Source organism: Panthera onca, chromosome A3 (genome assembly GCF_046562875.1).
Source record: "Panthera onca isolate mPanOnc1 chromosome A3, mPanOnc1 haplotype 2, whole genome shotgun sequence".
Lineage (NCBI taxonomy): Eukaryota > Metazoa > Chordata > Mammalia > Carnivora > Felidae > Panthera > Panthera onca.
The window spans coordinates 52225524-52252317 of record NC_138341.1 but is presented as its reverse complement, the minus strand read 5'-3'; the positions used below and the strand labels follow the sequence as shown (position 1 = coordinate 52252317).

General features: G+C 46.0%; 1 protein-coding gene across 22 annotated transcripts in view; it reads left to right on the top strand.

Moving 5' to 3' along the window:
- Window positions 1–26794, top strand: part of DYSF (dysferlin) — a 224202-nt gene that overhangs the window by 7568 nt on the left and 189840 nt on the right. For 9 of the 22 annotated variants that reach the window (XM_060657973.3, XM_060658063.3, XM_060658027.3 and 6 more), the window contains exons 2-3: window positions 23169–23224; window positions 24148–24239. In XM_060657973.3, the coding sequence (XP_060513956.2) occupies window positions 23169–23224; window positions 24148–24239 (148 nt within the window). Of the gene's footprint in view, window positions 1–2285; window positions 2589–23168; window positions 23225–24147; window positions 24240–26794 lie in introns of those variants that run through there. The other 13 variants (XM_060658084.3, XM_060658098.3, XM_060658056.3 and 10 more) reach the window with 4 other exon arrangements.

Below are 26794 nucleotides of genomic sequence, written 5' to 3'. Positions count from 1 at the left end.
GAGGCCCCTGCAGTGGCCCAGGCAGGAGAGGGTAGTAGAGAAAATGCCTCAGTGGAGGCATTTGGATACTGTGGGCACATAGATGCTACCAAAGTCATGGGTGTCAGCAAGGAAGATTTAAGCTTCAAGTAAGTGAGCTCTTGCCTCAAGTAGGCTTTAATAATTAACAGTCTTAGGGTGACCTTCCCTCGCAATACATGCCCCCTTGGAGGGAACTCCCATCGAGTACTAGGCCCCAGTAGGATCCAGAGACATGGTGGGTTCTGTGCATTTACAGCGTACAGCTCCAGAGTCATCTCAGACCCAGGCAGACCATTTTTCTCTCTGGTCTGCTGCCACAGGTGTCTGCTGCATCCTAGAGATGGTAGGCCAATGGGATCCTCATGCTTCCTTATTCTTAAGAATCAGGGGAGGGAGTTGGGCTTGTCCGTTTCCGGAGTAAAAGCCCATCCCTTCTGGAGAACAACTCAGGATGCATGTCTGGTGCTAAAGCAAGAGCCGTTGCCAGGAGATGGGCTCAGATAGATCAGGATCTACCTGGAGCTGGGCCTGGGGGGTCATACCTGAACAGCTGCGTTCTGCTAAGAGGGATGAAGGAGGTCTGAATGTTGGAGAGGAAGCAAGTGTCCACCTCATCATGAAGGTAGTGGGGTCACCCAGGGAGAGTGGGAGAGTCCGGAGGAAGTCCCCAGCCAGCTAGAAAAGGTGCAACCTTTAAGGTTGGGGAGAAGACAGCCTCAGACTTGTCACTGAAGGGGTGGGATCCAGTGCCCAAGTGTCCAGCCGGTCTTAGGAGTATAGATGTTTCATTCATAAAAAATGGGAGAGAAGGTTGGTGCACCTGGTGGCTCAGTCATTGAGCTTCCGACACTTGGTTTGGGCTCAGGTCATGATCTCACGGTTGGTGAGTTTGAGCTCCACATCGGGCTCTGCGCTGAGCATGGAGCCTGCTTGGGATTCTCTTTCTGTCTCCTTCTGTGCTTCTCCCCCAAGCGCTCTCTCTCTCTCTCAAAATAAATAAATAAAATGAAAAAGAATTAAAAATGGGAGAGAAGGCAAAGGATTTGGGCACAGATGCTGATGGGGGTTAGGAGCCTGGGAGCCTGGGGGAAGTTCTGTACTCAGTAAATAGGAAGCAAACAGAGTGAGGGTGGCTTGGCATGTTGTAGGTTTGGGGAGAGAGAAGTATGACAGTCCTCTCTGAAGAGACTGTGGAAAGATTGCTTGCTGGGTAGCAGTCAGGGTGCACCTGAGTCAGGAGTCACGGTTATCAAGTGGTGGGGGCAGGTTAGATCTGTGATTCTCCAACATCTTCGGTGCAGGGTGGAGTAAGCAGAGTTGGATTTTACCAGGTTATGGTTTACCCACATGAAAAATGCTGGAGCCTCTAAATAAGAGAGGGGAAAGCGAGTTGAGAGGTTTTGCGGCAGAATGATGACTAGCCACTGAATTTAGGCTAAGGACCGGTGAGGAGGTGGCGGAGGGGCAGTGTCCTGCCCCGTGCTAGGTGCTGCGGTGTAGGGGTGTAGAGATGAGAAGCCAGGGCTCCCGTGGTCGAGAAGTCCACCAGCTGCAAAGGACCTGACAAGCACTCAAGGCTCGCGCTAAACTCAATTCCTCCCCCCTGTAGGGGGTGAGGGGGGCCTGGAGGTTGCTGTCGAGGCGGTGGCAGGGGGACCGAGTGGGCAGCGTGTGGATCGGTGTGCTTCAGGGAACGCAATATAATTTAAACACCTCAGCGCACGGAGACGAGCGACCCCAGACTGCTTGGAGAAGCTGAGGGGCGGGTTCGCGAGGCTCGGGCCGGTCCGGGAGTGTTTCCAGAACGGCCGCCTGGGCACCGCGGGCGGGTAATTGGTCGGGCGGCGCGAAGCCGGGGGCTCGGGTTGGAGCGTGTCGCCCCGCCGCTCCGCACACTCGCTGCAACTGGTAGTTTTCCGCAGACTCTCGCGTTCCTGCGGCCGGATGTCCCCTCCTCCCGCCTTCGCTCGTTCCCCAGTCTCCCGGCGTCCTAGGCGTGCGGAGCCTGGCTGGGCGCAGCGGGGTGCAGAGCCGCGGCCTCCCGCGAGGTCGGCACTGGTGCGCTCCGGCCCCGGCGGGCAGAGCGCCGGGCTCGAGTCGCCGGCGCCTGGCTCAGCTGTGCGCTCCGCGTCAGCGCCGCTTCCGTTCCCGGCCCGGGGCGGGTATCCGCCGAGGGGGACCAGCGCAGCCACCGGCGCCCATCTGACCCCAGCCCCGCCCCGCCCGCCACCCGCGGGGCGGGCCTGGGCGGGGGCTAGGGCCGGGCGGGGGTGGGACGGTCCGCCCAGCGGGTGTCCTGTGTCCTCCCCGCGGCCTCGGCCGGGCGCGCGGACTTCTTCGCGGAAACGCAGCGAAGGCGACTGCTCCCCTCTGGCGCGGGTGCCGCGGTGCCGGGCTCTCGCTCGCTGGTGCCCGGGCCCCCTGCTCCCGCTCCCGTCCTGCCCGCGTGCCTCTGCGCGCCCGGGGCGGCCCAACCATGCTGTGCTGCCTGCTGGTGAGGGCCAGCAACCTCCCCAGTGTGAAGAAGGACCGGCGCAGCGACCCGGTCGCCAGCCTGACTTTCCGAGGTGAGAGCCCCTTGGCCGCGGCACCCGCGCGCCCGCGCCGTCCGACCCTCCGCGCGCGGCCGCATCTGCGGCCACGGCTCCGGCACTAACCCTAGCCCAGGGCACGGGGACAGAAATCTCAGCCCTGCAGGGAGGGCGAGGAGGATGAACCAGAGCATAATAAATACCATAGTGCTCTGCAGTTTTGGAAAACGGAAAGTGCTATAGTATGTAATAGTTGCCACTTTTCTAAGACCCGTTCCCGGAGGTATGATGTGAGAACCCTTTACCGGGCAGTGAGGCTAAGGGTGAGAAAAGAAAGATGGGTGCAGAACAGAGAGTGGAATCAGGATCGCTTACAAACTGGGCGTGTAGATGGTGTGCTTTTGAAGTTGTGTCTTTATTTCGTTCATTCATTCATTCATTCATTCGCCCGTCTTTATTGAACACTGGCCATATTGAATCCGCCATGCCTCAATTGGGAAGAAAAGGAACAAAATAGGAGCGATATGGCCTTGACGCCAGAATTTTGAGCGGTGTCAAGGATGTTTTTCAGAATTCAAAGAGCCTAAGCATCTACATGAGGTGCTTAGACAAGAGAGGGTCTCTCTCTCTCTCTCTCTCTCTCTCTCTCTCTCTCGAGCAACAAAGGACTCCTAACCCCCCTTCTCACCATTTACCCTTAACCCATCCCCTTTAAGGTAGACATTCTCAGGGGAGGAGGTGTCTCAAGAGGGGGAAAGAGAAAAGGAAGGATATGTTAAAATGAAGAGAAGGAACAATGGCTGTGAGTCAGGACCCCAGTTCTGCAAAGAAAGATAAATTTATTTTTGGTTTCTCTCTTACCAAAAGTAGAGGGAAAAGTGGCCGGTGTTTTCCTGAGATTTGAAAACAGTGAGGGCACCAGGGGGCTCTTTAGCTCTGAGCCAGGATCTCCATCCAGACTCCAAGCTCCTCAAACTAATAATGACCATAGATGGCAGACACAATTTGGCAAAGTGAGAAATACTCACATTTATTCTTTGTTATGGGACAGTTTACATTTTATCCCTCTTTTGAAAAATGTAAGTAAACGCATTTTGGAAAGCTTTGCTCTTTTCATGAGCTGGTGACATTACTGGATGCCTACTATGAAATGCAACTTCACGACAAGGTCACTAGCTCATCTGCCTAAGCCATTCCCTTATAGAAATTGTGGGTCCACCTCTGGCTGGAAAAGAAGTCCTGTAAGGGTCTTGAGACCAGGGGCCTAGAGAAGCCTAGGTCTCCTGGATGCTTTGGGATCTGTTCACAGCTCTTTCCCTCTGGTTCTGGAACAGTCTTGTGGTAACTCCCAATCTCTCCATTCTGCAGATAAGGAAATGGAAACCTGGGGAAGCCATGTGTCCAGGTCAGTGGTCATGGCAGGGAGTTCTTGGAGTGGGCAGTGCCGTTGGGTCAGGAAGGTGACCACATCTGTTGAGGCCCCTGTTGGCTGTTGCCCTGGCCCAGGTACCCCATTCAGTGGCTGTCCTCTCAGTATTCACACCCCCCCACCCTTGTGATGCTTTACTATTTATTTGCATTGATAAACTCCTAGCAAAATGGAAATATAATAGAATGTAACATCTCCAACTGTTCAAAGCCTATTGTTTTTCAAAGCTCTGCTGCAATGCCACCTTCTCCAAGAAGGCACCCAGGCTTCCGCTGGCATTCACGAGTGAGTCTCTTCTCTCTGTGTGTACAGCACCTTACTAGGTCTGCTAGAGTGCTCACCCCAGCCAGCCTGTGCCCAGCACTCAGATCCACGCTTAGAATGCTGTGACTGCTTGAGAGCAGCAGCCTGTCCTATTTATCAGGATGCCCAGTGCTGAGCACAAAGCAGTTCTCTGTAGTGTTCGTGTGCTTTCTGGCCCAGGCTCTGACCATCCTTCAGATGTGCCTGAAGCCTCATGCAGTCTGGGCCAGTGGTCCTCATACTTGCTGTGCCTGAGAATCCTCTGGATTCTGATCCAGCAAGGTCCAAGAGGTCTGAGACTCAGCGCTTAACATCTACTTGCTGCAGAACATTTTGGAACCACACTCTAAGAGAAATTGATGTGAGATGTGGTGAAATGTGAAATTAATGTCATTCCCTCCCCCACTCCCACCCCAGAGGCTATTCATACTGCAGTCCATGGCTGAGTTGACACTTAGGGAGAGAGGCCATTAGAATCAGACCCAGAATTTACAGATCATTTAGGCTGGGGTGCTCTACCCTGGCTGCACAACAGAACACGTGGAGAGCCTTAAAAAAGACCGCTACCAACCTCCTTATCCCCTCTTCGCTTGAATCTCTAGAGGAGGGGCCCAGATATAGGTGTTTCTAAAAATTCTCCAACATTTCAGATGTGCAGTTAGTGAGGTGAGAAGCCTAGAGCCTGATCCCCTCATGGCACAGAGGGCACTGTGGCCTGCTTGCAGAGAAACCAGCCTGCACTGGTTGCTTGGCTCCCACTTGCAGCCCCAAATGCATGGGCCTGGCCGGCCCCACTTTCCCCGCAGTTGTTCCCAGGGCATTCCAGGCTCGGATGTAATTTCAGGACCTACCTCCCGAAATAGACCATGAGCTCTGGGAGGCTGGACTCTGAGGCCACTTTCTGGGTCCTCTCTCATGGGTTCTCCCTCTCTCATGGGTTCAGGGTGGAGGCTATTAATGAATACTTATCATTCCTTTGTTCTGTACTAATTAACTAATTAGTTAACTAAAACTACCATGGGTACCTGGGCTGTGGCAGATAGGTTTGACAGATTATCTGCATGAATGAACGGCTTCATTTCCTATAGCATTTGATGACTGTGCCTCTCTTCTGTTCTACCCATTTTCCACTGGCTAATGTGATTATTTATGCCTCTTCATTCATGCACTTAGTTCACCGAACAAATATTTATTGAGCACCTAGTATGTGCTGGTGCTAATCAAGGTGCTGGGGACACAGCCAAAAGCAAAACCAGATCCCTCTTCCCTTGGAGCTCAGACATGTTATTTCCTTGAGGGTGTGCTCTCCTGTGACCTGGCTTGGTGAATTTCTACCCTGCTTCACCCAGGCATTACTGTTCCTTCCCTTTCTTTCATCCTGTCAGGGCTTCTCTTCCTTCCTATGTCTCTCTAGTGGGCCTCTCTCCCTTTCTCCTCCTTCCCACCCTTCTGTCTCCTGTGGGGGTGGGGGAGCACAGAGGTGGGGGCTGGGCTCTAGGCTCTGGGCAGGAGGCTGGGGGATCTTATAGAAACTTCTGAAGGTGGAAAGACTTCTTAGGGGCTGGTGTGCCTCAGCTGTATAGGGAATGTGGGCTGCAAGGCTCTCTGAATCTGGCTTTTTAAACATTATAAAGTGGCTTTAAAGCATTGAAATAACCTTCTATTTTCTTTTTGTGAACATAATGCATACTCAGTGTAAAAAAAGGATTTATTATAGGAGTGCCTGGGTGGCTTAGTCGGTTAAGTGTCTGACTCTTGATTTTGGCTCAGGTCGTGATCTCCAGGTTGGTGCAGAGCCTGCTTGGGATTCTCTCTCTCTCTCTCTCTCACTCTCTCTCTCTCTCTTTCTCCCCCTCCTCTCTCTCTGCCCCTCCCCAATTTGAGTGCGTATGCACTGTCTCTCAAAATAAAATAAATAAATAAAAATCTTAAAAAGGATATATTGCAGGAATATATGAGGCAAAAGTAATGAATGGCCCCAAATCCAGGTACTTTGAATCAACTTGTTATCAGTTATCCAAGATTCTTTTTTCCTCTTTTTCAAAAAAGCAATTTTTAGGTGTGAAATTTAACACCCATGTAAAGTACATACAATGTAAATGTATGCTTTAATGTACTGGTTCTCAGCTGGGGGTGATTTTGTTCCTCAGGACACATTTGGCAATGTCTGGAGACATTTTGGGTTGTTACCACCGAGTGGGAAAGGGCCAGAGATGCTATTAAATATCCTACAGTGTATAGGACTGGCCCACAATACCCATAAGAAAGAGTTATCCAGCCTCAAATGTTAATAGTGACAAGGTTGAGACACCCAGCTTTAATGAATAAATGGGGAAGGGACTATCCGTGTGTATTACCAGGACAAGGAACAGAACCTTGCCAGTCTCACCCCTCCATCACAATTCCCAGATCCCTTGCCTTCCTCTCTAGAGATAATCCCATCCCAGATATCTTTTTTCAAATGTTTGAATGTTTACATTTTCACTTGACAATGAACCAGGGGCATCTTTCTGTCAGTAAATAATCCTTTACATGTCTTTTTAAAATGTCTGCATAGTATTTTATTACATGGGTGCACGCTAATTCAGTTCATCAACCCCCTATTGATGTATATTTCAGTTATATCAATTTTTTTATATTTATATCCGTGTCTTAAGTTATACTGTCACTGTGAGAAATATCCTAGTGATTAAATCTTTTTTTAAATGGCTGTGCTAATGCTTCAGTGAAGCTTGATTTTATTTTATTTTGTTTCATTTAAAAAATTTTTTTAATGTTTCTTTATTGTTGAGAGAGAGAGCACAGGGAGGGGCAGAGAGAGAGAGAGAGAGAGAGAGAGAGAGAATCCAAAGCAGGCTCTGCACTGACAGCAGAGAGCCCGATGTGGGGCTTGAACCCACGAACCATGAGATCATGACCTGAGCCAAGGTCAGTCGCTTAACCAACTGAGCCACCCAGGTACCCCAGTTGATTAAATCTTTATTAACATATTTAATTATTCCCTTTGGGTAAACACTGGAAGTGGCGTTGCTGTTGTCTGTGTCAGAGGTTAGAGAGATGCGTGTAAGGCTTTGCTGCATTTCCCAAATTGCTTTCCTGAACATCTATACCAAAGTTACACTCTCATTAGCTGAGTATGAAACTTTTTTCCCTATAATCCTGCTAACACAAAACATTATCATGCTTTAACAATCATCTTTAACCATTTCTTAGGTTCAAATAGTATTTGTGATATTTCAATGTTATTACCTATTACTTACTTGCATTTATGTCTTACTGAATTGCTTTTTTAAGAAGTTTAAGTTTATTTTTGAGAGAGAGAGGGAGAGAGAGGGAGGGATGGTGGGAGGGACAGAGAGAGAGGGAAAGAAGGAAGAGAGAGAGGGAGAGAGAGAGAGTCTCACAGGCTCTGTGATGTCAGCACAGAGCCAGATTCAGGGCTCAATCCCACGAACTTATGAGATCATGACCTGAGCTGAAATCAAGAATCAGACACTTAACTGACTGAGCCACCCAGGTGCCCCTCTTACTGAATTGCTTTTTAATTTGCCCAGTTTTTTGTGGGGGTTGTCTTTTTCTTAATTAGTTGCAAGTGCTCTTTATATATTAAGGATGTTAACATTTTGTCATAGATATTTCAGGTATAGTCCCCAGTTCTAATTGGCCTGTTGGGTTTAAAGAGTACCCCTCTCAGAGTACATTCTATCACAGCCGGTATATCTACCTACCCTCCTTTTTGTAAGAGGGTATCTGTGCTGACAAGTAAAGCAGATCTTCCTTCAGCGGAAGCCAGGGCTATCTTTTCTCCTTTCAGTTGCCATTGCCTTCTGGTTTTGTCCTGATACTTTGAATCTTTATCATGCTCTTTGTACGATGGATAGTCTAATGAAGTGGCAACCGAGTACCCAAAACAGAACAAGTTCTCGATACATACTTGTTGAATAATCAAGGCTGCTTGCACAATCTTAAGCTGCCAGGAAGCTTCTTACAGTAAGTCTTGTCACCTGACTCATGGGCAGAGACAGCCTGTCTCTCTCTCTCTGGGAGTCCAGAACACCCCATTTCCTCTCTTCTCTGCTCTCTTTCTTTTTTAAAAATTTTTAAAGTTTATTTTTTTATTCTCAAGTTAGTTAACATACAGTGTAGTCTTGGTTTCAGGAGTAGAACCCAGTGATTCATGTCTTACATATGACACCCAGTGCTCATCCCGAAAAATGCCCTCCCTAATGTCCATCACCTATTTAATCCCTTCCTCCACTCCTATCAAACCTCAGTTCTCTGAATTTAAGAGTCTCTTATGGCTTGCCTCCCTCTCCGTTTTTATATTATTTTTCCTTTCCTTTCCCTATGTTCATCTGTTAAGTTTCTCAAATTTCACATATGAGTGAAACCATATGATATGTATCTTTCTCTGACTGACTTATTTTGCTTAGCATAATACCCTCCAGTCCTATCCATGTTGTTGCAAATGGCAAGATTTCATTCTTTTTGATCACCAAGTAATATTCCATTGTATATTTATATAACACATCTTCTTTTTTTCCCCTTTTTTAATGTTTATTTATTTTTGAGAGAGAGAGACAGAGCATGAGCAGGGGATTGAACCCATGAACTGCGAGATCATGACCTGAGCTGAAGTCAGATGCTTAACCAACTGAGCCACTCAGGTGCCCCTATACCACATCTTCTTATCCATTCATCAGTTGATGGACATTTGGGCTCTTTCCATGATTTGGCTATTGTTGTGATAACACCACTACAAACATTGGGGTGTATTTGCTCCACTACAAATCAGCATTTTTGTATCTTTTGGATAAATTCCTGGTAGTGAAATTACTGGGCCATAGGGTAGTTCTAGTTTTAATTTTTGAGGAATCTCCACACTGTTCTCCAGAGTGGCTGCACCAGTGTGCATTCCCACCAACAATGCAAAAGAGATCTCCTTTCTCCACATCCTCACCAGCATCTGTTATTTCCTGAGTTGTTAATTTTAGCCATTCTGCCCAGTGTGAGGTGGTATCTCATTGTGGTTTTGATTTGTATTTCCCTGATGTTGAGCAATGTTGAGCATTTTTTTTATGTGTCTGTTTGTCATCTGGATGTCTTCTTTGAAGAAGTGTCTATTCATGTCTTCTGCCCATTTCTTCACTGGATTATTTGTTTTTCAGGTGTTGAGTTGGGTAAATTCTTTATAGATTTTGGATACTGACTCTTTATCAGATGTGTCATTTGCAAATATCTTCTATTCCGTCAGTTGCCTTTTATTTATTTATTTGTTTATTAAAAATTTTTTAATGTTTATTTATTTTAGAGAGAGAAAGAGACAGAGCACGAGTGGGGAAGGGGCAGAAAGAGGGAGACACAGAATCTGAACCAGGCTCCAGGCTCTGAGCTGTCAGCACAGAGCCCAACGTGGGGCTCAAACCCACAAACTGCTAGATCATAACCTGAGCCAAAGTTGGCCGCCCAACTGACTGAGCCACCTAGGTGTCCCCCTGTCAGTTGCCTTTTAGTTTTGTTGATTGTTTCCTTTGCTGTGCAGAAGTTTTTATCTTGATGAGGTCCCAATAGTTCATTTTTGGTTTTATTTCCCTTGCCTCTGGAGTCATGTCAAGTAAGAAGTTGCTGCAGCTGAGGTCACAGAGGTTGCTGCCTGTTTTCTCCTCTAGGGTTTTGATGGTTTCCTGCCTCACATTTAGGTCTTTCATCCATTTTGAATTTATTTTTGTGTGTGGTGTAAGAAAGTGGTCCATGTTCATTCTTCTGCATGTCGCTGTCCAGTTCTCCCAGCATCATTTGCTAAAGAGACTGTCTTTTTTCCATTGGATACTCTTTCCTGCTTTGTTGAAGATTAGTTGGCCATACATCTGTGGGTCCATTTCTGGGTTTTTGATTCTATTCCATTGATATATGTGTCTGTTTTTGTTTTTGTTTTTAAAAATTTTAAGCTTTATTTATTTTTGAGAGACAGAGCACGAGTGGGGGAGGGGCAGAGAGAGAGGGAGACACAGAATCCTAAGCCCGCCCCAAGCTCCGAGCTGTCAGCACAGAGCCCAATGCAGAGCTTGAACTCATGGACCACGAGATCATGACCTGAGCTGAAGTCAGATGCTTAACTGACTGAGCCACTCGGGTGCCCCTATATGTGTCTGTTTTTGTGCCAATACCGGACTGTCTTGATGATTACAGCTTTGTAATATAGGTTAAAGTCTGGGGTTGTGATGCCTCCAGCTTTGGTTTTCTTTTTCAACATTACTTTGGCTACTTTGGGTCTTTTGTGGTTCCATACAAAATTCAGGATTGTTAGTTCTAGCTCCGTGAAGAATGATGGTGTTATTTTGATAGGGATTGCATTGAATGTGTAGATTGCTTTGGGTGGTATTGACATTTTAACAAATGTGTTCTTACAATCCATGAGCATGGAATGTTTTTCCATTTTTTTGTGTCTTCTTTAATTTCATTCTTAAGCTTTCTATAGTTTTCAGTGTACACATCTTTTACTTCTTTGGTTAGGTTTATTCCTAGGTATTTGATGGTTTTGGTGCAATTGTAAATGGGATTAATTCCTTGATATCTCTTTCTGTTGCTTCATTATTGGTGTATAGGAATGCAACCGATTTCTCTATGTTGATTTCATATCCCGCGGCTTTGCTGAATTCATGTGTCAGCTCTAGCAGGTTTTTGGTGGAGTCTTTTGGGTTTTCCAATGGAGTATCGTGTCATCTGTGAAGAGTGAAAGTTTGACTTCTTCCTTGCCAATTTGGATGCCTTTTATTTTGTTTTGTTTTCTGATTGCTGAGGCTAGGACTTCCAACACGATGTTAAACAACAGTGGTGACAGTGGACATCCCTGTTGTGTTCCTGATCTCAGGGGGGAAAGCTCTCATTTTTTTCTCATTGAAGATGCTATTAGCTGTCAGCTTTTCATAGATGGCTTTTATGATGTTAAAGTATGTTCCTTCCATCTCGATTTTCTTGAGGGTTTTTATTAAGAAAGGATGCTGCATTTTGTCAAATACTTTTTCTGCACCTATTGACAGGATCATAAGGTTTTTATCCTTTGTTCTATTAATGTGATGTATCACATTGATTGATTTGCGAATATTGAATAAGTCCTGCAGCCCAGGAATGAATTCCACTTGGCCATCGTGAATAATTCTTTAAATGTACCGTTGAATTTGATTTGCTAGTATCTTGTTGAGAATTTTTGCACCCAGGTTCATCAGGGATATTGGCTTGTAATTCTCCTTTTTTAGTGGGATCTTTGTCTGATTTTGGAATCAAGGTAATGCTGGCTTCATAGAATGAATCTGGAAGCTTTCCTTCTTTTTCTATTTTTTGGAACAGTTTGAGAAGAATAGGTATTAACTCTGCTTTATTTTTATTTATTTTTTGAGAGAGAGGGTGCAAGTGAGCAAGGGGCAGAGAGAGAGAGACAGAGAGAGAGACAGAGAGAATCCCAATCCCAGGCGGGGCAGAGAGAGAAAAAGAGAGAAAGAGGGAGAAAAGTGGGGCTCCAGCTCACCTGATGCGGGACTCGAACTCACAAACTGTGAACTCATGACGTGAGCTGAAGTCAGATGCTTAACTGACTGAGCCACCCAGGTGCAAAGTATTAACTTTGCTTTAAATGTCTGGTAGAATTCCCCTGGGAAGCCATCTGGCCCAGGACTCTTATTTGTTGGGAGATTTTTGATAACCGATTCCATTTCCTTGCTTGTTATGGGTCTGTTCAAATTTTCTATTTCTTCCCATTTGAGTTTTGGTAGTGTGTGGGTGTCTAGGAATTTGTCCATTTCTTCCAGGTAGTCCAGTGTGTTGGCATATCATTTTTCATAGTATCTCTAATAATTGTTTGTATTTCTGTGGTGTTGGTTGTGATCTCTCCTCTTTCATTCGTTATTTTATCTATTTGGGTCTTTTCTCTTTTTGAGAAGTTTGGTTAGGGGTTTATCAATTTTTTTTCTTCTTTCAAAAGACCAGCTCTTAGATTCATTGAACTGTTTTACTGTTTTTTGGATTCTGTACCATTTATTTCTGCTCTAATCTTTGTTATTTCCCTTCTTCTGCTGGCTTTGGGCTTTCTTTGCTGCTGTTTCTCTAGCTCTTTTAGGTGTAAGGTTAGGTTGTGTATTTGGGACCTTTTTTGCTTCTTGAGATGGGCCTGAATTGCGGTATATTTTCCTGTTAGGACTGCCTTTGCTACATCCCAAAGGGTTTGGACTTGTGTTTTCATTTTCATTTGCTTCCATGTATTTTTAAATTTCTTCTTTAAGTTTCTGGTTGACCCATTCATTCTTTAATACGATGTTCTTTAACCTCCATGTATTTGGGGGCTTTCCAATTTTTTTCTTGTGGTTGATTTCAAGCTTCATAGCATTGTGATCTGAAAATATGAATGGTAAGATCTCAACCCTTTTGTACTTGTTGAGGGCTGTTTTGTGACCTAGTATGTGATCTCTTTTGAAGAATGTTCCATGTGCACTTGAGAAGAATGTGTATTCTGCTGCTTTTGGATGAAAAGTTCTGAATATATCTGTTAAATCCATCTGGCCCAATGTGTCAGTCAGAGTCATTGTTTCCTTATTTTTTTAAGTTTATTTATTTATTTTGAGAGAGAGAGAGAGAGAGAGAGTGTGCGTGTGTGTGTGTGTGTGAGACAGAGAGAGAGAGAGAGAGAGAGCGCACACAATTGGGGGAGGAACCGAGAGAGAGAGAGAGAGGGAGAGAGAGAGAATTCCAAGCAGGCTCTGCACTGTCAGCGGCAGAACCTGATATGGGGCTTGAACCCATGAACCGGGAGATGGTGACCTGAGCTGACATTAAGAGCCAGATGCTTAACTGACTAAGCCACCCAGGCACCCCCGTTGTTTCCTTATTGATTTTCTGCCTAGATGATCTGTCCTTTGCTGAAAGTGGAATATTAAAGTCACCTACAATTATGGTATTATTATCAATAAGTTTGTTTATGTTTGTGATTAATTGATTTATATATTTGGGTTCCTCCCTGTTGGGGCATAAATATTTACAATTGTTAGCTCTTCTTGGTGGATAGACCCCTTAATTATGATATAATGCCCTTCTTCACTTCTTGTTACAGTCTTTGTTTTAAACTAGTTTGTCTGATATAAGTATGGCTACTCTGGCTTTCTTTTGATGTCCAGTATCATGATAGGTGGTTTTCCATCCCCTCACTTCTATTTATTTATTTTTTAAAAGGTTTTATTTTTTATTTATTTTGAGAAAGAGAGATGTGGGAGGGGCAGGGAGAGAGAGAGAGAGAGAGAGAGAGAGAGAGAGAATCCCAAGCAGGCTCTGCACCATCAGCATAGAGCCCAATGTGGGGCTCAAACCCACAAACCGTGAGATCATGACCCGAGCTGAAACCAAAAGTTGGATGCCTAACCAACTGAGCCATCCAGGAACCCCTCCATCCACTCACTTTTAATCTGCAGGTGTCCTCAGGTCTAAAATGAGTGTCTTGTAGGCAGCATATAGATGGATCGTGTTTTTTTTTTTTTTTTTTTTTTTAATCCATTCTGATACCCTATGTCTTTTGATTGGGACATTTAGTCCATTTACATTCAGAGTGATTATTGAAAGATACAGATTTAGTGTCATTGTGTTATCTGTAGGTTTCATGCTTGTGGCGATGTCGCTGGTCCTTTGTTGTCTCTGCTACTTTGTACTCACAGAGTCCCCCTTCGGATCTCTTGCAGGGTTGGTTTAGTGGTCATGAACTTCTTTAGTTTTTGTTTGGGAAAGCCTTTATCTCTCCTATTCTGAATGACAGCCTTGCTGGATAAAGGATTCTTGGCTGCATGGTTTTCCTATTCAGCACATGGAATATTTCCTGCCACTCCTTTCTGGCCTGCCCAGTTTCAGTGGATAGGTCTGCTACTACCCTTTTATGCCTCCCTTTTAGGTTAAGGCCCATTTGTCCCTAGCTGCTTTCAGAATTCTCTATCTTTGTATTTTGCCAGTTTCACTATGATATGTCATGGTGTTGACCTGTTTTTGTTGATTTTGAAGGGAGTTCTCTGTGCCTCTAGGACTTGGATGTCTGTTTCCTTCTCCAGATTAAGGAAGTTCTCAGCTATAATTTGTTCAAATAAACCTTCTGCCCTTTTTCTCCCTCTTCTTCTGGAACTGCTATGATATGGGTATTGTTGCATTTCATGGAATCACTTAGCTCTCTAATTGTCCCCTCATGATCTAGTAATTTCCTTTCCCTATTTTTTTCAGCTTCATCATTTTCCATAATTTTATCTTCTTTTTTTTTTTTAACGTTTATTTATTTTTGAGACAGAGAGAGACAGAGCATGAAGGGGGAGGGGCAGAGAGAGAGGGAGACACAGAATCTGAAACAGGCTGCAGGCTCTGAGCGGTCAGCACAGAGCCCGATGCAGGGCTCGAACTCATGGGCCGTGAGATCATGACCTGAGCCGAAGTCGGACGCTTAACCGACCAAGCCACCCAGGCGCCCCCATAATTTTATCTTCTATTTCACCTATTCTCTCCTCTGCTTCTTCCATCCTAGCTGTCACCATATCTAGTTTATTTTGCAACTCATTTTAGAATTTCTTAATTCATCATGACTAGTTCTTAGGTCTTTGATTCCTGTAGCTATAGATTCTCTGTTGTCTTTTATGCTTTTTTCAAGCCCCACTGTTAGCTTTATGATTGTTATTCTAGGTTCTTGTTTAGATATATTGTTTAAAACTGTTTTGAGCAATTCTCTGGCTGTGATTTCTTCCTAAATTTTCTTTTGGGGAGAATTCTTCTGTTTTGTCATTTTGGCTAATTTCTGTCCTTTGCATATTTTAATAGCTTGCTATGTGTCCTGTACCTGCGAGTACTATTATATTAAAAAGGGGTCATACACTGTCCAGGGCTGCGACTTCAGGAAGTGTTTTTGGTGTATGTTGCATGCACTCTGTTGTTGCCTTTTGGCTGCTCTATTCCACTGGTCTGTCCTCTGCAAAGCTCTTCCTTGCTTGTAGTGGTGGATTGTTTGGACCTTCCACCAGGTGTGCTGTGATTTGTTTGTTGAACTAACCCTGGAAAAAAAGGAAAAAGCAAGGCGGGACCCTGATCCCATAAAGAGAGAAAAATGAAAGGGGAGAAAAGAAGACCAAACAGAGAATCAAAAAACTATAAGGCTATGGGGCACCTGGGTGGCTCAGTTTGTTGAGTGCCCAACTTTGGCTCAGGTCATGATCTTGTGGTTTGTGAGTCTGAGCCCCACGTTGGGCTCACTGCTATCAGTGCAGAGTCTGCTTCAGATCCTCTGTCCCCCTCTCTTCCCCTCCCCTGCTTGTGCTCTCTCTCAAAAAATAAACATTAAAAAAAACTATAAGGTTAAATCCAGAGAAAGAGAAAGGAAAATAAAGAAGAGAAAGAAAATGTGTGAAAAGAATAGAGTAAAAATGCCTGATCAAACAACACACACACACACACACACACACACACACACACACACACACATACACACACATACACACACAGTAAGAATTGACCAAAAACAAATCAGAAACTATGAATCCGATTCCAAAAGAAAAAGAGGATAGAGAGAAAAAGAAAAGAGAAGAAAAGAAAAACAGACAAACAAAAACAACAACAACAAACAAACAAAAACCAATTGTCTGTTGGTTCCTGGGACCAGTGGCTCTTCTGGTCTGGAGGGGAGGCTGGCTGGGTGGGTCAGTGTCAGTCCCGCCCTGGTAGAGAAGCAATTAGCATGCATGGAGGGGCGGGGATTGGTGTAAGCAGATCCTGCTTCCACTGGGGGCTGCTGTGCTGCTCCCTGAAGCCCCACCGTGTTGGTGTTGGGGAGAAAAATGGTGACACCCCAGTCTCTCTACCCCGGACTGGGTGTCTCAAACCACGTTGCTCAGGGGCAGTAGGCTTGCCCTGCTCCACAGTCTCCTGTGCCTCCTAGGGGCTCAGCTGGGATTCAAAACCTGATGTGTTAAAGGACCCCCCCCCCCCCCCGCCCCCGCCCCGCCCCTGTTCTGGCGTAGGCCACTCAGCCCTGCTGATAAAAGGCCTTTGGCTGGCACCTGCAGAGCCTTTCGTCCTTGAGGAGGCAATAAACCCTCTTCCCAAAGTACTCGAGGAAGGGGACTGTTCTCTCCTAGTGTACCCCTGAGATGGCTACAGCTCCCCCAGGGTGGGCTCCTTCTGGCCCAGGAGTGCGCACACACGGCTCCCGGCTCCACTCCGGAGAAAGTCGCTCACTTTAGGAACCTCTGAGTTTCAGCTCCTAAGTCTGTTTGCAAAACAGAAACTGGTACTCTCTGGAATTCTCTTTTCCCAGTGCATGGTCTGGAGAGGTTTTCCTCTTGGGCAAACTCGCCCTCTCTCTTTCTCTCTCTTTTGTCTCTGCACAGAAGGGGTTCCCTCCCCTCCGGGCCTTTGCTGTTTTCTCTCCCCCAATTCACATACATGCACCCCAGTCCTGCCAAGCTGTCTCCCTCCAACTGTGGAGATCCTTCTGCCACTCCGCAGATTGATTTTCCGGGTGTTCCCAGGGACCTGATGTCAACCCAGCTGTGTTTGAGGGGCGAGGAAAATCCTGGTCCCCCTACTTCTCCGCCGTCTTAACTCCACCCCTCTCTCTGCTCCCTCTCTAAGTGAATGGCACCACCAGCCACCCATGCATCCTTGTCAGAACCTGAGACATGTTCTGCTCTCCCCGCTTCTCTCTTCCCCACCTAGTTGCTGGTCAGTGTGCCCGAGACCCATAGCCTTTGTGTCCTCACTGTCTCACACCTGGACTTTTTGAAAAGATACGGCAAAATACACATAGCATAAAAGTTATCATCTTAATCATCTTTCAGTGTGCACTTCAGTGCTATTAAGTACTTTTATATTGTTGTGCAACCATCTCCTCCATCCATCCCCAGAACTCTGTAATGGTCCTCAACCCATTAAATAAGAACTCCTCACGTCCCTGGTAACTGGCTGTTTTCACTTGGTATAATGTCCTTGTGGTTCATCCAAGTGGTAGTGTTGTCAGAATTTCCCTCCTTTTTTTAAAAAATTTAAATCTAAGTTAGTTAACATATAGTGTAATAATGATTTCAGGAATAGAATTTAGTGATTCATCACTTATATATAACACCCAGGGCTCATCCCAACAAGTGTCCTCCTTAATGCCCCTTGCCCATTTAGCCCATCACCCCATCCAACACCCCACCAGCAACCCTCAGTTTGTTCTATTTAAGAGTCTCTTATGGTTTGCCTCCCTCTTTGTTTTTTTATTATTTTTGCTTCCCTTCCCTACGTTCATCGGTTTTGTATCTCAAATTCCACATATGAGTGAAATTATATGATATTTGTGTTTCCCTGATGACTTGTTTTGCTTAGCATAATACACTCTAGTTTCATCTACAGTGTTGCAAATGGCAAGATTTCATTCTTTTTTTTATTGCTGGGTAATATTCCATTGTATTTCTTAAATTTTTTTTAAAGTTTATTTATTTTGAGAGACAGAGGGAGCAGAGGAGGGGCAGAGAGAGAGGGAGAGAGAGAAACCCAGGAAGGCTCTGTGCTGTGAGTGCAGAGCCTGATGCGGGGCTCGAACCCATGAACCTGAGCCGAAACCAAGAGTCAGACGCTTAACTGGCTGAGCCCTCCAGGTGCCCCCCCATTGTATTCTTTATCCATTCATCAATTGATGGACATTTGGGCTCTTTCCATACTTTGGCTCTTGTCGATAGCGCTGCTATAAACATTGGGGTATATGTGCCCCTTCAAATCAGGACTCCTGTATCCTTTGGATAAATACCTAGTAGTTCAATTTCTGGGTTGTAGGGTAGTTCTATTTTTAATTTTTTGAGGAACCTCCATACTGTTTCCCAGAGTGGCTGCACTAATTTGCATTCCCACCAGCAGTGCAAAAGGGTTCCTCAGAATTTCCTTCCTTTTTAAATAAATTTTTAAAAAATGTTTATTTATTTTTGAAGGAGAGAGAGACAGAGTGTGAGGGGGGGAGGAGGAGAGAGAGAAGGAGGCACAAAATCCTAAGTAGACTCCAGGCTCCAAGCTGCCAGCACAGAGCCCGATGCGGGGCTCTAACTCATGAACCGTGAGATCATGACCTGAGCCGAAGTTGGATGCTCAACTGACTGAGCCACCTAGATGCCCCAGAATTTCCTTACTTTTAAAGGCTGAATCATATTCCATTGTTTGTATATCCCACATTTTGTTAATCCATTCATCTGTCAATGGACATGTGGGCCTTGATGTCTTTGAGATGCGTTGGGAAATGGGTCAGTATCTCTTAGCTTTTCTTTAAACCCTCCTTCAATAGTCATAAAAAGCTCCCAAATTACAGACTGAGTGTACCCTCAGTGAAAACCCCTGCTTTAGAGTTTGTCTTCTGTATGATCCCAATAGCCCTAAAGATTCCATTGTCATCAGTGTCACGAAAACAAGCATTCTGTCTGCTTCCCAAATGTGCCATGACCTTACAGTCGTGTTGTGGGGAGGTGGGACTACTGGGAGATTGCCACCTGATTCTGCCAGATGTCAGGGAGCACCCCGTAACCCCTGTGGGTGTCCAAGGCCCTGGAGCTAACAAGCATCCTGATCACTGAAAGGAGCCTGTCCCCACAAGATGGGCCTACAGATATGAGTGAGACCTGGAGCCCAGACTGCTGGAGAGACAGCTCCCTGGCCACTGACAGGTAGACCTCACCAGGTGGTGAGCAGAAGGGTAGTGATGTGGCTTCTCATGTGAGGCCATGGATATGCCTGATGCTTGGCTGTCAGGAGATGTTGGAGGCTCCCACCAAGGGAGATTGCTTAGCCAGGTGGCCCCAGGTACTGGATGGGGCAAGATAGGCGGTCTTCTTACCTCTGCTCTGCTTCTGTCTCTGAGACTCCTCAGCTTCCCTCCCACAGCCATGGTCTTTACCAGAGTTAACCCAGGACCAGGATGGTGTCCTACCTCATTCCTGTCACACACCTTGGCTCTCGGCACTCGAGACCCAAGATGGTGATTTCTTTGTTCTTCAGTTCTCCTCTGACAACCTTCATTTAAGGCATTATTTTCAAAATTTTTGGATTGTGATCCACAACAACAATTATATTTTATATCAAGACAGGGGTGTGTACGTGGCTCAGTTGGTTAAGGGTCCAACTTCAACTCAGGTCATGATCTCATGGTTTGTGGGTTTGAGCCCCTTGTCGGGCTCTGTGCTGACAGCTCAGAGCCTGGAGCCTGCTTTGGATTCTGTGTCTTCCTCTCTCTCTACCACCTCCCCACCCCGTCCCTCTGTCTCAAAAATAAATAAACATTTTAAAAAGGCATAATACACACATATAAATATGTACGTGAATACATAACCCAGTGAAAGATGTACTCTGATATTTTCTTTTCTAGTCTATTCTGTCATTAAAAAGACATACTGGCCAACTCACTCAGTTGATCTCATGGCCTACTAATGGGTCCCAATGAGCAGTTTGAAAACTCTATCCTATGGCAATGGGAGGCTCTTGTTTGGGTAAAAGTTGGGGTAGGTAGGCCTGGGGAAACAAGTGAAGATTTTTCATGGGGAACAGAAGAGTCCTCCCATTGTACATTTATTCCTTCTCGCTGAGTCATTCGGTCTGGAGGAATACCCTGGAGCTACAACATGATTCTTATGGAGGCCTGCTGGCCTCCAATTCTGCAGAGCAATCCAGGGAGAGGACGTGGTCCCCTGTCCCCAACCTCAACGTGACCTGTGGGCTCTCCTGTATCTTTAACTATTGAATCTGTTACATTACGCATGTAGAGCCACATCTCTCAAGGCCAAAATTAATTATCAAGGACAGGACAGGTCTAAATCTATGATAAGGAAGGAACTGTTTTCTTAACTGTTTCCTAATTAGCAGCATGCCTTCCCTTTCCTTGCCATCTATAAGTCATGTGATTGTACTGGCTTAAGGTTTCTTCTTTCCTGCACCTCTTAGGGGCTGTAGTGCCCTTCAGTGACCTTCCCTTAATGTCACTCAGAGAGTCTTAGCATTGGTCCTTCTAACCATACTTAGTGAAATTTCACTGAGCCTTTGTTCGCCTCATCTTTAGGGAAGGCAGGAAGTGGGAAATGCTTGAAATACACTTTGCACAGGGCTTGGCACATGGACACTGTTCAATTAATACCAGGAGCACCAGGAGCACCAGGAAATGTTTCCAAGTGGATGACTCAAGAGTGGCTGCAGATGGGATTTTTCCATGTTACTCTTGCAGGTCATGGGGAGTTGATAGGGGAAGGGAAATAGACACTTAGATAGAATCTCCTATCTCCTCAAAACTCTATGAAGTGAGCATTCTTATTCTTCTTCTTTTTTTAAAAAAAAAATTATTTATTTTGAGAGACAGAGAGAAAGCACAAGCAAGTGAGGGGCAGAGAGAAGGAGAGACAGAATGACAACAGGCTCTGATGATGGGACTCAAACCCACAAACTGTGAGATCATGACCTGAGTCTAGATCAAGAGTCAGATGCTTAATCCTCTGAGCCACCCAGGTACCCCTGAAGTGAACATTCTTCTTATTATCAATTTACCACCAAGGGAGCTAAGGCCTAGAGAGGTCATAAGTTCTAGCTAAGGTCACGCAGCAGTAGCTATTATTTGAATGACTCCAAAGCTGTGTCTCACTGATGGAGACATACCAACATGGCCCTCAAGAATGGTTCAGCCAGGGCAGGTTTGAGAAGATAACTCTTGCCCCTCCCAGATCTCCTCCTTCTCATTGTGACTCCTCTCATCCCCTTTGTCCACTGACATACTCTCCTACTCTTAATGCAGTCTTATGGCATTCCTTGAGAACAGTAGTTCTATCCCCTGGTGATGAAGTTAACTTGGAGCCAAATTGGGAAAGAAAAGACCCATTTATTCAGCACTTCATTACTCCATTACCTTGCTATACACTAGGGTTACTACATGAGTAAGGCATGGTGTCCCCTCTGAAGCTCACAGTCCAGTTGAGGAGAGACATAGAAACGCATATATGTGTTCTGATATGTGATCACAGCTTGCAACCATCTCTGTCTGGGAGAGACAAGGGAGATTGACAACTGAGCTGGGTATTGAAGAATCAGTAGGAGTTCACTCGATGAATCTGAGTGGGGCATGGGGGAAGAGGAAGTGAAATGAACCTCGTATGTAATGAGTATGCTGTGTGCCAGGAGCCTCACTCATACTATCTTGTTTAGTTTTCACAAAACCCCATGAAGAGGTATTATTATGACCTTATAGATGAGGAAACAGAGGCTGAAATGTTCAATGAATTTCCTAAGAGTTTCTTCAAGTGTGTTACAGGGACTCCTGGAGGAATACCCACGATTCTTTGAGCAGGTCAGCAAGGTTAAAACTATTTTCAGAATAACCCAAAGATGATATGTGCCTTTTAAACTGTGTTTATATTTGCACTAATGGTACAACGGAAGGTAAAACTGCTGGTGCCTTAATACTAGTGAAGGCCTTGGTGCCACATTGTACTTAGCATTGTATTCCTCACCCTTATGTATTTGCAGTTAAAAATAAAGCCAGTTTTGTTGAAGAATGTCCTTGATAGGGCAGTACAATTATTAATTTTATTAAACTAGATCCCTAAGGACATGTGTTTGTAATATTTTGGGTGTTGAAACAGAAGTATGCATAGAACACATCTGCTACATGCTGAAAAATAGTTGTTACAAGAAAAAGCACATGTATGGCTGCTTAAGTTGTAAGCTGAATTAGCCAGTTTCTTTTTCTTAACGTAATACTGTTTTTTACTTGAAAGAATGACTGGCAAACTGATTTTTCAGACTTGGGCACTTGATAGACATTTTCTTTCTTCTTCTTCTTTTTCTTAATTTTTAAACGTTTATTTATTATTGAGAGACAGAGAGAGACAGAGCATGAGCATGGGAGGGGCAGAGAGAGGGGGAGACACAGAATCTGAAGGAGGCTCCAGGCTCTGAGCTGTTAGCACAGAGCCCGATGCGGAGCTTGAAGTCACAAACCCAGCGAGATCATGACCTGAGCTGAAGTCAGATGCTTAACTGACTGAACCACCCGGGCGCCCCGACAGACATTTTCTTAAAAATGAGTGAGTGAGGGGCTCCTGGGTGGCTCAGTCGGTTAAGCGTCCAACTTTGGCTCAGGTCATGATTTCACGGCTCTTGAGTTTGAGCCCCGTGTCGGCCTCTGTGCTGACAGCTCAGAGCCTGGAGCCTGCTTCCAATTCTGTATCTCCCTCTCTCTCTGCCCCTCCCCCGCTCATGCTCGGTCTCTCAAAAATAAATAAACGTTTAAAAAATTAAAAAAAAAAAAGAAAATGAATGAGCAAACTTTCCACCTCAAGCAGACATTTATTATTTGTTGCCAATCATAAAATGTGAGCTTTCAAACCAGAATTGGAATCTTAGAAAACCTGTATCTTTCAGCTTCTTGATGAGATGGATGGTAATATTAATGAATGTGATTTTTCTGGTATTATATACTAAAATGTGTCAATATTTGGAAGGTCTACATAACTCAGTGAGCAGAAACTTCCAAATAACCAAGGCAAGATATTACAGAATCACGCATGGGTAAGATATTCATTCAAAGTACAAGACAGAACAATGGATTTCAATGTAATAGACTACAAAATGTTCATCTACCTTGTTTCAAGAAATACTACTTGTTGAATTTTTGGTGTAGTGTCAAAGAAGGATATCCATAATGATCTGAAAATTTATTAAAATACACTTTCTTTTACAACTATATATCTGGTTGGATTTTCTTCCTAGATGTCAACCAAAACAAGACATCTCAACAGAGTCAATGTATAAGGAGACATGATATCCAGCCAGGCATTAAAAAGATTTGTCTCTCCACTGTCCCTTTGTGTCTCTCATAGGGGTGAAGAAGAGAACCAAAGTCATCAAGAACAGTGTGAACCCCGTATGGAATGAGGTATATAAGGTTTCCATTCTCCCTCTTTTTTGCTCTACTGTCACCATCTCTGCAGTGACAATCTAGGGACTTGTGCAGGAGGTGACTTTCTCAGTGGTATTGTCAAGGAGGGGAGGGGCTGCTGGTCCAGTGTGTCAACTAAATCTGCTTGCCCCCTGGGAGGAGGGTTGGTGGCATGGCCCGCCAGGGAGATAGAACCATCTCCACTGATGTGGCTGTGGCATGGGGAGGAGTGCGATGTCTTTTGTTTCTATTCCTCTCAGCTCTAGCCATCCACACAGAACTACCAGCCAGATAGTTTAGGGGCTCTCTGGCCTGCCTCGTCTCCCCTAACGCCAGCTGTTCTTCCTGCCCAAAGCCTACCTCCTCCCCACAGTCCTCCCTGATAAACCAGGACCTCTACCATCTCCCTGCACACGGCCCCCTGGTGGTCCTTTGGAAGCTCTGGATGCCTTCTGTGGATGGGGTTGGGATGCACAGGGGTACCTTTGCTCTGAAGAGAGTCCCAGGTCCTCTGGATGGGCGTTCTCCGTGTGGTACTAATTCATGTTGCCCATGAGGGGCCCGGTTTCCACATGAGCACATTGATCTTGGTCTCTGAGGACCCTGCAGGGTCACTTGATTTTCCCCAGCTGTGCTTCTGGCTTGACTTCCTAGTGATTGGTGGAATTGAGTTGGGGGAAAGGGGCCATGGGAGCCTGACCTCCTTCTCTCTTCTGCTGCCTGTGGCTTTCACTGCCTCTTCTGAAGCTCTGGAACCCTGCTGTTCGTGTATTCATTCATTTACTAATTCATCTACCCACCCACCAGCATTTTTCATGGATGGCTGCTCAGTGTCGTGGGGGGGACCAGGGTGAACCAGACACAGTCTCTTCTCCTAGGGGGCCACCAGTTAAGATGTTTTTGTCCTCTTTTTCTTCCAGGGCTTTGAGTGGGACCTCAAGGGCATCCCTTTGGACCAGAGCTCTGAACTTCATGTGGTGGTCAAAGACCATGAGACAATGGGAAGGAACAGGTGAGGTGGGCAAGGGTGACTCTGTGCCCTGAAGGCACAGGTAGGTTTGTTGTGGACATAGACTCTAGAATCTGCAGCTAGTGTTTCCATTTAGCGTTTATTGAAGACCTGCCTTTTGTGGGCTTGGGCCAATGGTAGCTGTCGGGAGGGGCCTGCTTGTTGTCTCAAGAACTCAGCCAGGGGTAAATCTGAAAGCTGAGCAGGCTCCAGGGAAGGGAGATGGGCTCGAATCAGATGTGTACATGTTTGTGAAGACAGCCTGTGCCCCAGGGAGCAGAGAGGAAAAGGCTCCCAGTGTCCTGCTCTAGCCCAGGGGTGCCTGGGTGCGGCCACCTCTCCCCGCCCAGTCCAGGCTGGTGAGGGCACTGGCACACACCCCAGCAGACGGACTGGCAAAGTGAAGCTGCAGCTAGCAGGGAGTTCTCAAGGAAGGCTTCACGGAAGAGAAGGGATGTGAGGTGAGCTTTGTGGTTTAGACGCCAAAAGATAGTAAAGGTTTGTAGTGACTGCAATACCTCCCTTTGGCAGGCTTTTCTCTTGTTTCATGTATGTGGTGTGGAGGGTTTCCAGGCAGGGGCAGTAGAGGAGCAAAGTTGTGGAGGCAAAAGCAGGCTCTTTACAGGCGGGCAGTGGGTCCTTTCTCCTGTTATTGAGCTCCAGGCCTTATATATGCTGGTGGTAGTGTAGGGGGGCGGGCAAGACCAACTGAGCATGCAGACTGATGGCTCTGCTCACTGCGGGGTCAGGTGGTCTGAGAGATGCAGCCTGTGAGGCCCCTTAGCCTTGACTGTGAAGGTAGGGTTCAACATCCCTGCCGGGCATGGCAGGGTACAGCTGTGTTAGGTGCTGACAGCAGTGGGTTCCTGCTCTTGGTGCCATTTACTGAAGCATCGGCTTGCTGTTTTGTGATCTGCTCACAGGGGTGCCTTTGTCTGGGAACTGGGTCAGCCAGTGTCTAAGGCCTGGGAGGCCTGGTTGTGTTACCCTGGGGTGGGAGAGGAGAGAGAGGGAAGGAGGGAGGATTGAGAGGCCTAGGGAAGGCCAACGAGGGTCTCAGGCTGCAAAACACCTGGGACGTTTGAAATCTTAAGAAGCTTGGAAGAAAACCCAACTGCCACAGTCTCTCTGTGGCTCAGCTGGTCATGGGTGCAGGGCATGGTATGTGCGCGGAGGGTGGGTGCACTTTCATTGGGACCTCTACCCCATCTGCATGGGGGGCAGGGGCTGGAATCAGTTCATGCTAATGTACCCCAACACAGACATTCTGTGGAGAAAATGCAGCCTCTAATAAGTGTGAATGGTGGATCTGCAGGTGCGGGAGGGAGTAACGCTGAGCACAGGACAGTCCTGGAAAGCTTTCTGGAAGAGGGCCTCACAGACTGACTCTAAGGCTTTGGGGGGTGAAGAAGGGAGGGCATTCCGGCATTTGGGTATGGCAGACAGTCAGGCTAAAGCCTCACAGGTGGGACTCAGTCACATGACACATGCAGTCCAGTGAGGAGGGAGCCGCGGGACCCGATTGGGAGGAATTCTCAGATACTAGGCTGAGGATAATAATAGCAAAAGCACAACAGCTGATGTTTACCAAGGGCTGAGCTGAGTGTCTGGCCCTGTGCTGAGTCTTTATAATACAAGATCTTTTTTTAATCAGTTGGTTACTACTGTTACAATGATAGTCATTACAGGGGGAGACTGTGGCTTTGAGAGATGGGGTGCTTTTCTTAGAGGCTGGTGATGGCAGAACTATTCTTTTTTTAAATTAAAAAAAATGTTTATTTTTGAGAGAGAGAGCACACACAATCGGGGGAGAGAAAGGGGGACAGAGGATCTGAAGCGGGCTCCATGTTGACAGCATGAGCCTGACGTGGGGCTCAAACTCCCAAACTGTGAGATTACAGTCTGATGATCACAGTCTGAAGTTGGACACTCAACTGACTGAGCCACCCAGGCGCCCCTGGCAGAGCTATTCTTGAAGGCAGGTCTGCAGCATGCTCGTAGTCACTGAGTCAGAGGCTCCTAGAAGGCCCCGGCCAGTGCTGGACCCTTCTGGAGAGTTCCATTCCCTCATCATGCTGGAGTTGAGAGAGCTTAGTGAGGCAAAGGTGGGACGGTCTGGTTACTGCAAGACACGCAGGAGGAAATGCATGTTTCATTTTTGTGATCATATTCAGCATTTTACAGGCCCTGTAGGGAGATTTTTGAGATCATGAAGGAGACCTGAGAGCAGGGGATGTGAAGATATTTTTTATCAATTCAAGGGCCAGGTTGGGTGACACGAGGCCAGTGCTCCACATGGCGGCCCAGCTCTACAGCACCCTGGGGGCTTCTCGTTGGCCCCTCTGTGTGTCCTCTAGCTCCTAGGGGGAAGCCGGCTCCCTGAACCAGTTTACTGCAGGGCCAGGGCTAGAAATCAGTTCCTCAAATATCAATTTGCAGAATTGCTAATTCTCAAAACTTCCCAATTTGCTAGAAACTTCTTATACTTGCATGTAGGTTTTGAGTTTTCCAAACGTGTCTTAATTTTGTAGTTGTAGCAATTAAAAATTAAATTTGAA